The 15389-nt window shown below is 37.1% G+C and overlaps 1 protein-coding gene across 1 annotated transcript; it reads left to right on the top strand.

Annotated features, from left to right (window-relative positions):
• Positions 1–4420: 4420 nt before the first annotated feature.
• On the top strand, positions 4421–5371 carry LOC123611701 (olfactory receptor 5H2-like). Its single transcript, XM_045503815.2, has one exon. It carries the CDS (start codon positions 4442–4444, stop codon positions 5369–5371), a length of 930 nt encoding a protein of 309 aa, XP_045359771.1. The 5' UTR covers positions 4421–4441.
• Positions 5372–15389: the final 10018 nt, after the last annotated feature.

The following is a 15389-nucleotide window of genomic DNA, read 5'->3' on the forward strand; positions in this document are numbered from 1 at the left end:
ATTAATGAGTCTATCAAAGTCTATGTCTTGTGCTTTCTCCCAGCTGACAATCTAATCCCAAGCAGAGGTTATATATTTTTGAGTTTTCAGACATCAAAACCAAAACATTAACATTTTCATATTATACTATTTTGACACAAATAATGTCATTGTTTTTCTAAATGAATGATCAATGGTAACTTCTCAATTAATAATTAAAGTCAAATCTGAACATGTGAGCAGCATGTTCAAAATCTCTCAATAGTTTTCCTTTAAGATGGGGTAAAGAACAAAGCCCCTGACCTAGCCTCCAGATCCTATGTGATCCCACCCATGTCAGTCTTCCTTGTCCATTCTGGCTTCTATGCTTCTCTTTGAATGCCAGCTACAATTGCCTTTTTTGTTTTGTTTTGTTTCTGTAATGATCTACTACTCTGATCAGGTAAACCTGCAAATGAAGGGAGACCCTGAGGATGGCAAATGTCCAGATGCATCACATCGTTAGAAATGAAGACCCTCAGGACTCATCCCTGACCTACTGAAACAGAATCTGCATTTTAAGAAAATCTCCAAGAGATTCACAGAAACTCAAGTTTGAGAAGGACTGATCTAGACCACCTTCCACTGGGGTCTTTCCTTTTGTTTTTCCTTTGTTCCTCTCCCTGACCTATGTCTAATAAGATTTCTCATCAATTTTCATTGTAAATGGGGAGTTAGGTATAGGTCTGGATGTGAGCCAGTTTCCACGAGGAGGACAACTTTCTTGGAGCTGGATCCTGTAGGAAATCTAGAACTTTGACCTTATTAAAATCATGTGTGATTAGGTAAGCCAGACCAAACTGATCAGAGGACTCAGAGTATCAAAATTCACAGATAAACTGGAGTTTGCATAAAATATAAGGAATGTCATCTGTGCTGGAAAAGTAGTGCCACTTCAATTGTTAAAACTGGAACTGTCCACAATGACTTGATGTTTATGATTTCAGAGTCTGGAATGCCCTGTGGGACAGCCTGGATTCCTCACACATGTCCAAGTGCATAACGCCCAGTAGAAAAGCTTAGGTTTGTACTAAAGGGAATCCTTGGGCTCCATCAGGGGAATTTTAGTACTTCACTCCTTCCTCCCATGGCAAAAGCACACAGTTGTACAGTTGGTTGACTCTTGTATTCAAAACAAATTCATATAAACAAAATTTTCCTGAGTTTGGAAGATAAAGCTTCCAAAATGAATCAGTGTGCAAAATATTGCTGCCTCTGTTATTGTCATTCCAGCACTCTTGTACTCTTTTCTACTTCAGAAAGCTGCGCACTGAAAGGATCTCAACAATTTAACAGATATTGGTGAGAGAAAAATCACTTTTATAACTTCCATTATATTTTATAAAAAGTTAAAATAATGCTAAATTTAATAATTTTGATTTGGTTTACAAGATACCAAAATAGCCAGTTGAAAATGGAAAACAAATAGTGAATTATCTATAATAATTTATTATTGTAAGTAAAATCTGGATAAGCAAAATAGCTCTAACACTACATTGTTACCTTTAATGATATGTAATTATCTTTTCAGAATAATTATAATGACTCCATAGAATAAGTTTCTGTGAACTAGGACGTTAAACAAATTAAAAGCGGGTTTACGGATTTAGGTCATAATGTTTCCTGTATAAGAAATCTTTCTGATAATTGTGTTCAAAATACTTATTCCACTTAATTAACTACATCCTCTGATTAAATTTTAAGTTAAATCACTTAAATGGTAACCTCTCCACTTTTCACCCACTTCTGACAATAATTTCATTGAAAAAAATATAATGGAAAAATCCACAAAATGTTTTTCCAGTGCTATTTTCAATTTTATGACTTAATAAGTGCCCATACACTGAATTGAAACTTTTGAATATTTAGTCATTTGGGATGCATGGAAGAAAATCCATTCCAAATAAATGTTCATTTAACAAAATCAGTTATTGGCAAGTTATTCATATTGCCTGTATTAAGTGCCAGTCTTTGGCTCAGTTTTTTTCTGCTAACAAAACTGGTGGAGAAGCAAAAGCTGTCAAGAAAACATAGCAGGATTTCTAGGGAATGTCTGCTGTAATCACAGTGATAAAGATTCTAGCAGTGGCAGCATATTTATTAATACAAATTTATAAAGTATAATTAAAGTGAAAGTCTCTATTCCATACACAAATTCCATAGGAATATAAACTTGGGATTTTGAATAAAAGTAAAAGAAATGATTCCCAGTGCTGACAACTTTTAATGAAAACCAGAGTTAAGACAAATATTTAAGGCCTACCTCAAGCCTTTCCCTTTATTCATCTTCAGCCTTTGTCTGATACTTTCTCTCTGCCTCTTTATTGCTTTGTGTTTCCTTATCCATCTATGCCCCTTCTTGTCTTCTTGCTTCTTTTCACTCAGGCAAATTTCCCTTTCCATGCCTTTATCCTGTTTCCTCCCACTCTTTTGAAAGCCTTCATGACGTTTTTCCTCAAGACAAGAAATTCACATGTGTCTCCACATCTTGGCTGCCCTTTCATCCTCCTCACTGCCGTGCCACTTGCTCCCCATTCATTTCTCGTTATTCTCCGACTTCAACTCTATCATAAAATGGAAACTGCTCAAACTAAAGCCACTACAAATCTCTTAAATCCTACATGCAGTGGTCTCTGTTCACTGTTTATCCTACCAAAGCATTTATTTTGCTTTAGGAACTGTACTTTCCTTTGTCATTCATGACTGTTTTCCACCCTTACAGTCCTCAACACTCAACTTCCAATTCCCAACTGCTTCTCTGGTCACTCTGCTCAGTAGCCTTTTCTGGTCTTTCCTTTTCTCTTTTTGTGGGAGCCAGTGTTCCTTGTTGCAAGGCAAAGTGAGTTAACTGAATAGACAGTGGCTATAACAAATAAGTGCTAGGGAAGCTGGAGAAATCCACTGGAGAAATGGGCAGGAACACAGAGAAAGAAGAGACAGTAGACAGCCAAAATCGTGTCCCAGCTCTAGCTCAGTAAGAGCTGCCGCCATTGCTGCTGAACTAAATGCCACAACTCACACTGACAATGCCACTGTTGTGGGCACAGGACACATTTTGGTATCATGATATTGCTCCTTTGGTTGATTTGCAACCAAAAATCTCTTTTTCCACATTTGAACCCTTTCTCCCTTCTTCATATTCCAAATTCAGTGTAGGTGAGTTTGAGTGGATAACCTTAGTTAGCCTACTTCCCTCATTCCAGGTTCAAGAGGAATGGGAAACAGTTTTTAGAATTTTGGCTTCCAGAGTGAATGACATTTTGTCTACCACCCAGAATTGTGTGGCAGTAAAGAGTATCAGATATTTTCCATCTAATAAATGATGGATACTCATTTTAATTTAATACAACTCCCTCACATTTATCCTCACTACTTTCTTCTTTTTACCTTATTCACATTGTCCACTGGAGAGGTCATACATTCTATGCTTTCAGCCACCTCACTGATGTCAAAGTCATTATTCTATTAAGCTCTTGTAGAATCATACTGCTAAGTTTATGCCACTTTGATGTTCAGGAATGTTCCTTGCAAAAACTGGTCACTGCATCTGAGTTTTCAATCTCAATTTCTGATGATCATCTACCCAGACATCAAGCAACTCTTTCACCTTTACTAACCAATCCTTCACATCTAATATATCTCCAAGTCTTAGTGACTCTACATTCTGATTTATTTTGATCTATCTCTTTTCTTCCTCAAAACTCCCAATGTCATATCACACATGAACTAAGAACTTCACATATATTTTAATCACCTGGGAAGCAACATATTACTAGATGCCATTTATGACCTACTGAATAAATTTCTAAAGTAATATCCAAGATCTTATATTTTATACCAAAACTCCTCCAGATAATTCTGATGTGTAACATGGTTTGGGAATCGCTGGACAAAAGCTCAGCTTCCTGATGAGTATTTCTGACACCAGGTTCTTCATTCTGCAGCTTATTTTCTAAAATCAACTATTTATTTATTTTTTTAAAGTGGTGATGCTGCTCCCTGTCTTAACAGTTTTCAGCGTTTTCTTACTAGTTTGAAGAACAAAATTTAAGGTCTTTTATATGGCACTAAAAAATACTATAATCCAGGCGCTTCTAACATCTTTACTTTTGATGCCGCAACCATAACCTAAACACAAGATTACCTCATTTAATAGTTTCCCCATAAATTTGATCATGTTCAGAATGTCTTTCTTCTCTTCATTCCTGTACATATTTTGAAATAAAATAATTGTACATTTCCAATATGACAATTTCCACAAATACTTTTTTATGTATTTTAGTAAGAGGAAGTAAAACAAAGGGAATTTAGGCTAGTGTATGGTTTTATTTCAATTACATTCACCAAATTCTTTTTTTAAATTCTTGATGGCTGTCCATTTTACGTTTACTGCATTTTATTTCAGAGGCCAGCGATTAAGGAAATGGAAATGAAAAATGCAACAGGGCTGACAGAGTTTGTTCTCACAGGACTTATGTATCAACCAGGGTGGCAAATCCCCCTGTTCCTGCTGTTCTTGATGATATACCTCATCACCATTGTGGGAAACCTTGGTCTGATTGCTCTCATCTGGAATGAAACTCAACTTCACATTTCCATGTACTTATTCCTTGGGAACCTGGCTTTTGTGGATAGTTGGTTATCATCCACAGTGACGCCCAAGATGCTGGTCAACACCTTCACCAAGAATAAGATGATCTCTCTCCCTGAATGCATGGTACAATTTTTTTCCTTTGCAGTCAGTGCAACAACAGAATGTTTTCTGCTGGCAACAATGTCATATGATCGATATGTAGCCATATGTAACCCGTTACTTTATCCAGTGATTATGACTAATAGACTATGTATGTGGCTGTTATTCTCATCATTTGTAGGTGGTGTTCTTCATGCATTAATCCATACAGGTTTTTTATTCAGATTAACCTTCTGTAATTACAACATAATACATCACTTTTACTGTGACGTCATGCCATTGTTTAAAATCTCTTGTACTGATCCTTCTATTAATGTTCTGATGATTTTTATTTTTTCGGGTTCAATTCAGGTGTTCACCATTTTCATTGTCCTTGTTTCTTATACATTAGTTCTTTTTACAATTTTAAAGAAGAAGTCTGTACAAGGCATAAGGAAGGCCTTCTCCACCTGTGGAGCCCACCTCCTATCTGTCTCTTTATACTATGGGCCTCTTCTATTCATGTATGTGCGCCCTGGAACTACACAAGCAGATTATCAAGATATGATGGACTCTCTATTTTACACTGTCATAATTCCTTTCTTAAATCCAATTATCTACAGCTTGAGAAATAAGAAAGTCATAGATTCTCTGACAAAAATGCTAAAGAGAAATATTTAGATCTACTATTAATAAGTGTTCTCTTACATGAAATAACACAAAATTATGCAGATTAGACACTGCTGTGTGTTGATTAGCATTCAAAGTTTTCTTGCATTCATAATTGTCCTATTATTTTAATAAGATTTTACTACCTAATATATCTTTAAATATATTTTATTTATATTGCATAGCTTATCAGAAATAGGGAATTTTAATCAAGTGTTCATCTCCTACTAAAATAACTAAAGCAGAAATTAAAATGAAACATTTTACATGCTTGTATATTCTTAAATGTTTTATAAGTACATTTATTAAACTTTTATTAAGTACTAAAATAGTGTTGTACATCTGAAAAGTACTTGAGTATAAGGCCTTTGATAGTAATACAGCCTGGAGACTTGAGTCACATATAACTCCATAGAGTGAGCATGTTTGTGTCTGAGTGAATAGAGGCAAATCTCAGGACTTGTGCTAGCCATCAAAAGGTTCTTTCATTCCACTCTATCTGGGACATGGATTCAAATGTCATGTCAGACAGAGGAATAAAAAGAATAGAAAAAAAAAAATGAGGAGAACATAAGAAGGGAGTTAAGACAGTGAAGGTCAGGCCAAACCACATGAAGATGCTCTTAACTCAGTGTGCTTCTATGAGAAGCTGGAAGAACTGAGTTGCATCTCCCTGTCTATAATGCTTCTTAAGTCCTTTTCTAGCTGTTTGTTTGTTGTTGGGAAATCTGAAAAGCTTTACTAATTCAGAAAGCTAAGAATTTAGATTGAAGAAAAAAGCTGGGATGAGGAAGAGAGAAGTGATAGAATAGGAAGGAAATGGCTCAATCTTCCAAGAATTAAAAAGAAAATAACATCTATAAGATTAAGTAATCAGTAATATTTAAAAGTTATTGGATGTGTTGTTGACAACAAGGAGATTTAAATGTGTATGACCATAGTTCAAATAATGTTAAGACCATATAATGTCATAGTTCTCAGTAGTTAGTTGGGACAGGCATGAAAATCAGCAAGCTTCTGGATGTTTTCTGCCCTAAAAGTCCCTGTAAGTCCCTGTAAGTTCTCATATGCCATACTATTTAAGTATAATAAGTGATCCATTAGGTCCATCTCTGCCCTTCCTCTCTCAAAACTGAAATTCCACATGCATTCCTACTGATTTCACTCAGGCCTTCACCTTCAAAATTATCAGCCTTTGTATTTTGTAAAACTCTAGTTATTTATCCTTTCCAAGCTGTTCATATTCTTTTCATTTCCAAACATAGCTGCCAGATTAAACTTGATGAACAGGACTCTGATTAAATCATATCCTTCTTCAACAACTTTTAAAGGATTGTCTTTGCTACCTGATTATAGACATATATGGTATATGTATCTAGAGTTGTATATATACCTATGCAGATGATTATTTCTTTATATGTATGTCAAGATTATATTATATATAAATATTTGTATTATACATATCTATATGTACAGATTATACGATATATAAATACATCTACATATTTATTTATTTATTTATTTATACCTCATCCTGCACTTGTTCACTCTGACATTATCTGAGGTCCTTTCAAATAAAACATTGATTTAACTTAGTTTAACTTGGAAGGCTCCTCCTCCACAATTCTAAGTTATAGCCTTCATCCTGAAAGCCTTCTGGACAAACCTCTCTGTCTCAGGTTGATGCTTCTGCTCACACAAGACCCTCCGCAGAGAATCCTCCCCACTCAACTGCTTCGTCTTCATTTAAAATTGCAATGGTATCATTTCCTCAAATTCCCTCTCAAATGTTACAACTCCCAAGACGCATTGCCAGATTATCCCAAAGAAAATAGGAATGCTCACTGATTTAAAACATTTAACAGTTTATTTATACTTCTTGGCCCCATTTGTCCTTGTAAAATAATATTTTTGGACTACAAGTTCTTTATGATTACAATGTAGAAGTCTTTCTGTCTTTTGTAGTAGGTAGCACAGTAGCTTACACACATGAAGTCCTAAATAAGCATTAGTGAAATATTGGTAATATTAAAGTAACTGAGAGCACAAATACACAAACTGTGTAAGTGTGCATATCACTCTTTTCGAGCTGGTAATGAGCCCAGGGACATTACTGGGCCTGGGATGGCTGCTGCATGCCAGCTTATTTCTACAATTTCTTTCATGACAATCACAAATATCATACATCAGAAGGAGTTATTCTTGTTCTTATTATAAGTAGGACTGAACCCTCGGACGGGATATGACAAAATATCAGGGAGAAGCCCTCAAATTAAGAAGTTTAGTTTAAAGATACAAGTATGACATAAATATCATTACTCTATATTCTTGGAGGTACAGGTCACAAGATTAGACAAAGTTACCTGTCTTATTTTTGTTCCTTTGAGGGATTGCCTCCAGGTCCTGGGAAATGGGAGTGGATTAATCACATTCCAGTTGCTTTTACTCTTCTCCCTAAAGAATTATTGTTATTGCCTATCTCCATAGTTTGTTTTTTCCTTTTTATTGCTTTATTGATTGAAGTATGGTCAGTTTACAACGTCGTGTCAATTTCTGTTGTATAGCATAGTGATTCAGTTACACACATATATATTCCTTTTCATATTCTTTTTCATTATTTGCTATTATAAGATATTGAATATAGTTCCCTATGCTATACAGTAGAACCTTGTTATTCATCCATTTTATATATAGTAGTTAGTATCTCCAAATGTGGAACTTCAATTTGGTCCAGTTTATTCCCAAGTATTTTTTTATGCTATTTTAAGAGTTTTTTGTTTTTTGTTTTCTTACTTTCTGCTATTTCATTGTTAATGTAAAGAAATGCAACAGATTTCTGTATGTTAATCTTGTAACCTATTTTGCTGAATTTGTTTATCAGCTCTGGTAATTTTTGTGTGGAGTCTTTAGGATTTACCATATGTAGTTTCATGTCATCTGCGTATAATGACAATTTTACCTCTTCTCCTCCAATTCAGATCCCTTTTCTTTCTCTTATCTGTTTCCTATGGCTAGAACGTCCCATACTTTGTTGATTGTTATTGCTGTCTAATGTTTCCATTGTTCAGGTGGTTTCCTGTCAATGATTTAGATTTCTGCTTGCTCATACATTGCAATGATCCAAAGACTAACTGAAAGTATAGGCAATTGATGTATATTTCTTATGTCATCACTTAGAACTGTTTCCTTATGGATTTTTCTTTGAATGAGAAGTTTGATGTCAACCTTTGAGTCTATGAGTGGGGTACAGCCTGTCAAGTGAACATTACCTGTCAAGTCCTAATTTAGGTTTGTGAATATGGAACAGACAATTGGCGGCCTCTCAGAAACTCAGATTTCCTTGTAGCCTTCTCTTGTATATGTCTGGTTGACAGATTCCTGTGCTGTGATTTGACCTTACAAAAATCCCCAGTCAAATGATGTGATCTCACTCACTTCTGTTACAGATTTATTCATTTTGTACATTATTTTCACCATTTCAGAGGCATGTTGGGAAAAAGGTAAAATATTCACCTGTGAAAACTCCATATTTTGGATAAGATATTCAGCTAATTCCTTTAAAGAGAAAATATGAAATATATATGAATACTAAATATGTATTGTTTAACAGCTACTTAGGTGTGAAGGATGATACATCATTTTGCTAAATTCACCCAGTTGTCTGGAACACTGCTGATGCTGGTTTAAACAATCCCTTGGAAATACAAATAGTATCCTTGAAACACTCTTTCTTATGAAGGTGCATTCATTAACCTGGAGATTAAAAGGAATGCATAATTCCTCTTTATATGCATGTATATATGATTTTTCTCATCACCTTATGTAGGCCCCCACCTGAAGGCTCTAGAGAATAAGCCATGGGCTGAAATGATAAACAAGCTGTGAGAAATGTCATGTAGCCGGCTGGATAAGAGATGGCTATTTAATGTATTCAGTATGGGCAGCTGGATAGTCAATGATGGGTAAGATCCTCAGAGGAGGACAACCTAAGACAGGCATAGCTGGCTGGATAAGAGATGGCCTACTTAATGAAGTTTGGTGACAAACTTTAAAACAATCTGTCCTTGATCGTGTAACATCCTGTGCTTACAGCTGGAGCCTGGGAACCTAAATAGCTTAAGATTATTAACATTGTTATAACTTAGATGGTATGTGAGGCATCATGCATGTCCTATATAAACCCTTTTACAAAAATCAATAAACAGAGAACTGCTTCGCTTCTCTCCGCACCGTGTTCACGTGTACATGATATCGCGCCACCGACACCTTAGAATACCTTGTAGTAGAAGTGAGAATTCTACTGTTCAGGACCTTGTGGATAAAATTGTCCTATACTATGTCCAAAGAAATAACATTATTAGGATTAGGCAAAAACAAATCATCGAAACTAGAACAAGGTAATTAAATTTTGGTTGTTGACTGACTATGGCAAATCTTATGTACTACATGTATCTGCAATGTGTCAAAACCTCTTCGTATAGGCTTTCTCTCTCTTTTTTGTTGTTCTTTTAAAACAAATGTTCTCAAAATTCAGTGGGCATCAGAATCACCTGGAGAGCTTAAGAAAGCACAGATTGATAGGTATCATACTTGAGCTTCTGATTCAGTCCTATTGAAGCTGTTGTTTTGGAACTATACAATGCAAGCCACTGATGGGGACTGAATGCTGGCTTCCCTCAAAAGTCATATATTGAAGTGCTAACCAACTAATATGGTACTACTTAGAGTGGGGTCTTTGGGAGGTAATTAGGCTTAAATTAGGTCATGAGAGTAAGGCTTTCATGATGGATTAGTCCCCTGTTAAGGAGGGAAGAGATAATAGAGTTATCTTTCTCTACAGGAGTTACTCAACCAGAAAAGGCCATGTGAAAAGGCAGTCTGCTACTAGCCAGAAAGCAAGTTCTCACCACGTACAGTATCTGCTGGCCCCGTACTCTTGAACATCCCATCCTCCAGAATGTAAAAAATAAATGTCTGTGATACAAGGCCAAAAAGTCTATGATATTTCATTATAGCAATCTGATATATGATAATCACTACTTTAAAATAACGAGTGAGGCAATATTGGTATAATATTAAGATATTCAGACACCAGACAGAATGGAGTTTCTCATATCCTCTATTCCCTACTTAAATAGCAGTATAAAAATATTCTGAAAGTTTCCAACCTCAGTTTATACTTCCCTCCCAGTTTTGGGCAAAAGGACACAGGGCATGTGTTTTAAAGAATGAAGTATTGTGGACTTTTAAAAAATTATTTTTTCTTGGGAACCATGATTGACAGGTGATAGCCAATTAAAACCTCATTGCCTGATTTCAGTAAGGTTAATGGGAGGCATCTCTGATACTTTTAAAAAAAATTATCAAGGTAGACTAGCTTTTAGACCTTCTTTTTCAAAAAAATTTCATACACAAGATGTTCCTTATGAAGTAATGATGTAATGATTACCTCTTCTGAAAAGGTAGTGAGACTTTTTAGAGCAATACCTAATAGCTGCATCATGATAACTCCCACAATTTACAAGATAAAACAAGAAGTTTACTAAACATACAGTGAGTTCTTATTTTAGTCATGGTTGCCCAGGGTAAGAAAACTAGGAAGATCTATCTATATATGAACATCATATATCTATCATCTCAAGACACTTATTATGAGATATTGACTCACAATTTCAGAGGCTAAGAGGCTCCATGAAGTGCCCTATGCCAGCTAGACACTGAGGACAGCAAGTATCATACTTCAAAGGCCTAAGACAGGAGGGCCAAAGGTATAGACTCCTCCTAAGTATGAAGTCCTGAGAATCAGGATCACCAAGAGCAGCTGAAGATCACAGTCAACTAGTCAAGCAGAAACTGAATTCAACTTTCCTCTCCCTCACTGTTTCATTCAGACCTGCAGCAGAGTGAACGATGCCCGGATATACTGGGGAGAGTCAAATGCATTACTGAGTCCACCAATTCCATACTAATAACTTCTGGAAATATTCTCACATACGCATCACAAAATAATGTTTAACCAGATACCAGAATGGCCCATGGCCCACCTAGTTGACACATAAATTAAACATTACATTACCCATAGCCACTTGGCACCCATACACATATCCCCAAACCATATTTTATCACCAAATAAAGAAAACCTCAAGGTTATATTCATCCTAGCATGATACAGCTATGTGTGTACAACTGAAATATGTAATCCCCTTCTGCAGATGAGGAGGTAAAATCCTTGAGTGATTTTTTTACTCCTCTCTTTGATATCTGGTAACTTGAACACTGTGACGTCAAATTAACAACACTTACCTACTATAATGGTAAGTCAATACCTCTTATGTCACATGATAAGGGTATAAGGGTAGAAAGAAAACAAAGGTATTTGTTTGGTATTACACACACACAAATGCGTTCATGTCAAACTGAGAAAGAAATCTCTTGGCAGTTACAGTCCTCATATCTGTAACTGGTCATGTGATTATAGTCAGAATTTTAACTAACTTCTTTTTCCTTCTGTATTCCTCTTGCCTGCAGCAAGCACCTGAGGTAGACATTGCTCTCTACCTGGTAGGGTAACCCAAAATTTCAATACTGAAGAGTCTAGTTCATTAGAATTACTGTCTGGATTGGTTTGTTGAAGTTTCCCATTGACCTTAACCATGGGAATGATAATTCTATGAGACAGTCCATGGGATCTTCTGTATTCCAAACATTCTTTTCCTTACCCCCTTTGTAAAGCAGTAGTCCAGTTTTCCCTTGGTTGTTTGCATCAATCACCTCAGCCAACACAGTGACTCCCTTCTTTGTCAGATGATTCAAAGGAATGTAGAGTCAAAGGGACCAAGTGGCAGTCTACTTTCAGCTCAATAGAATCATTATTGTGTCCTGATTGAAGCATCCCTCCCTCTGGAAGTGAGACCACAAGGTCAGAACAGCATCAAATTACAGGAACAGGCAACAAATATTTTGCTAGTGGGGTATTAAAGGTAATGGTGCCACAGGTGCTACTCCAATTTCCACCCCTTTATTCCTGGACTCATGAGCCCTAGCTATGGGAGAAACAGTACCATGTATTAGAAGTTGCTTCAGAAACATTCAGCTTTCTGGAGATCCTTGCCCCAGTTCTGCAAGACATTGCCATTTAGTTCTGCTGTAACTGAGTCTTTAAGAGGCCATTCACCATTCTATCAAACTATATACTTCAGAATGGTGGGGAGAAGGGTAAGATGAGTGAATTCCACAGGCATGGGCACACTGCCACACTTATTTCACTGTGAAGTTCCTTGATCAGAATCAGTGTTGTTAGGAATACTGTGGACAGTGAATAAGGAATTGTGTAAGACTAAAGATACACATTTTAGCAGGAGCATTGATTGCCGGGAAGTCAATGTATCTAGTTGTGTCTGTATCTGGAGTGAAGTGTCTACTCTAACATGATCAAAACACTTCCACTTCTATAATGAAAATTTTCCTGTGTAATTAAGCTGTCTCTAGGTACTGGTTGATCACTCCAATGAATGGTGCCCATATCAGGCACTCAGTGTTGGTCTCTGATTTTGGCTCATTTGGGAACTCAGCTGTGGCCAGAGTCAAGCTGACCTTAGTAAGTGGAAGTCCATGTTGAGCCTGTGCATCACCTCTATTCCTGCCACCATGGCCACTTGGTTTATGAGCCCATTGAATGGTCACAGAAGTTGTATGAGTAAGAGTGACTCATGTCCAGAGATTGGGTCATCTTAAGCACTTGATGATAAAATCCTTTTCTACTGAGATCACTTTTTTGTTTAGCATTCACATGGGACAGAAATATCTTCATGTTATTTCCCCATTCAGAGAAATCTATTAATATAACTCTTCTCAAATTTCCTTGTCATCAATTTCCAGTCATATTCCTTCAATATCCCTAAACATCCAACCGAACCATTGGCCATAGCCAATGAACTGGTATATAAACACACTTCTGCCCATTTCTCCTCCAAAATAAGGTGAAAAACCAGGTGCAGTGCTCAAAGTTCTTCCCACTGGAAAGTTTTCACTCCATCACTGTCCTTCAGGAATGTCACAGAGAGGGGTTGTAGTGCTGTAGCTGTCTACTTTCTGATGGTGCCTATATCCTAGGCAGAACCACCCAAAAATCAGTCCTCAGTCTTGTCTTCTCTTTTCTGTCAACTAAACATAAAGAACACCCTATGGGACCAAAGGTGCCGGCTGGGAGAGAGAAGCCATGGCAGCAGAAGTAGAGACAAATAGCATTTTAACCTCTTCTTTATGTAACTTACTTGGGCCTTCAGGGCCTGTCCATGCTTGATCAAGTGTATGCTACTTTCATTTAATGAAGGCATGCTGCCTGCAAAAGCAGCTCTATGGTCAGTGGGTCAGACAACAGTGATTTTGTCAAAGGCAGCTCTAGATTCATGGCAAATTGGTGGCCCATGGTTAAATATTTGTTTTTTTACTGAAGTTCACCAGCAGGCCAATGACTGTTTCTCTAAAGTAGAGTAGTTATCCACAGAGGATGACAGTGCTTTGCTCCCAGATTCTAAGGGCTGGCATTGTGATCCATCTTTAGAGGAATATTAAAGGGTCCAAGCATCTTCCACTGCAGCAAGCACCACTGGATGTGCTGGATGTGGCCCAAGTAGCAGAACAGCTTGCATAGCAGCCTAGACATGTTGCAAAGCCTTCTCTTGCTCTGAGTCAAACTCAAAACTAGCCTTGGTAAAACAGTAACGGATGCTGATTCAAAAAATACACAACCTTCTGAAGAACCTTGACTCGGCATGGTTTTCTCTTCCAGAAAGTGCTGTAACTGAGTTCTAAAAGGCCATTCTATCATTCTTTCAAATTAGCTGATTCACAATGGAGGGAAACAGGGTAAGGTAAGTAAATTCTATAATCCTGGGGCCATTACCACATTTCATTTGTTGTGAAGTACATTTCTTGATCAGATAAATGCTATGATGAATGTGAAGACAGTGGATAAAAAATTCTGTTAAGTCCTCAGATAGTTGTTTTGGCAAGAAGCTTGCCTGCAGAGAAGAATAATCTATATCTAGAGTAAGTGTCTATTCTGATAATAACAAAACACCCTTCCATGATGGAAAATTGTCCAATGAAATCAACGTGTCACCTGGTAGCTGGCTGATTACCTCGATGAATAGTGCAATATTGGGGACTCAGTGTTGATCTCTGTGCTGGCAGACTGGGCACTAAGAAACATCTTTAGCCAAGCTGGCCATGGTAAGTGGAAGTCCATGATGCTGAGCCCATACATAATCTCCATTCCTTCCACCATAGACCCTTTTTTATAAGCCCATTTGGTTATGACAGGGATGGCTAGAGAAGGAGGTTGACTGGTGTCCATAGAATGCAACATTCTACCCACTTGCTTATAAAGTCTTCAACGGCTAAAGTCATCCTTTAGTAAGCATTCACATGGGACATGTTTTTGTGCATTTAGAGGGATCTATCCACATATTTCTTCCACAAATTTCCTTGTCATCAGTTTTCCAGTATTATTGCTTCAAAGTCCCCGACCATTCAGCCAAACCATTGGCTAAAGCCCTTGAATCATTACATTATCATATATCTGGCCATTTCTCTTTCTAGGCTAGTGAATAACCAGGTGCACTACCCAAAGTTTTGTCAACTGAGAGGATTTTTCCATCACTACTATCCTCTAGGGATTGTTACAGAGTGACAGTAGTTGTCCCCTTTCAGATGGTGTCTACATATTTTGCAGAACTATCTATAAACCAGGTCCGTGTAATCTCTTCCTCTGTCTACTAATTATAGAGAATGCCCCGCTACCCACTATGAGGCCATATTGCAGGCTGGGATAGAGAAGCCAGTGTAGCAGGCATGGAGACCATGGGCATTTGGGTCACTTCTTTATGTAGATTATTGGTACCTTCAAGGCCTGCTCAGGCTAGAGCATGTGCATAACAATTCTATTTTATACTGGTGTGGCAGTGCTCTCACAATTTTATGGTTTGGTGGTCATATAATACCACCTGACCCCATGAAATTCATGAAA

This window comes from Camelus bactrianus, chromosome 1 (assembly GCF_048773025.1).
Source record: "Camelus bactrianus isolate YW-2024 breed Bactrian camel chromosome 1, ASM4877302v1, whole genome shotgun sequence".
Taxonomy (NCBI): Eukaryota; Metazoa; Chordata; class Mammalia; order Artiodactyla; family Camelidae; genus Camelus; species Camelus bactrianus.

What these genes read in the sequence shown, in the direction of transcription:
- LOC123611701 (XM_045503815.2), top strand. Translation starts at nt 4,442, where the DNA reads ATGGAAATGAAAAATGCAACAGGGCTGACAGAGTTTGTTCTCACAGGA.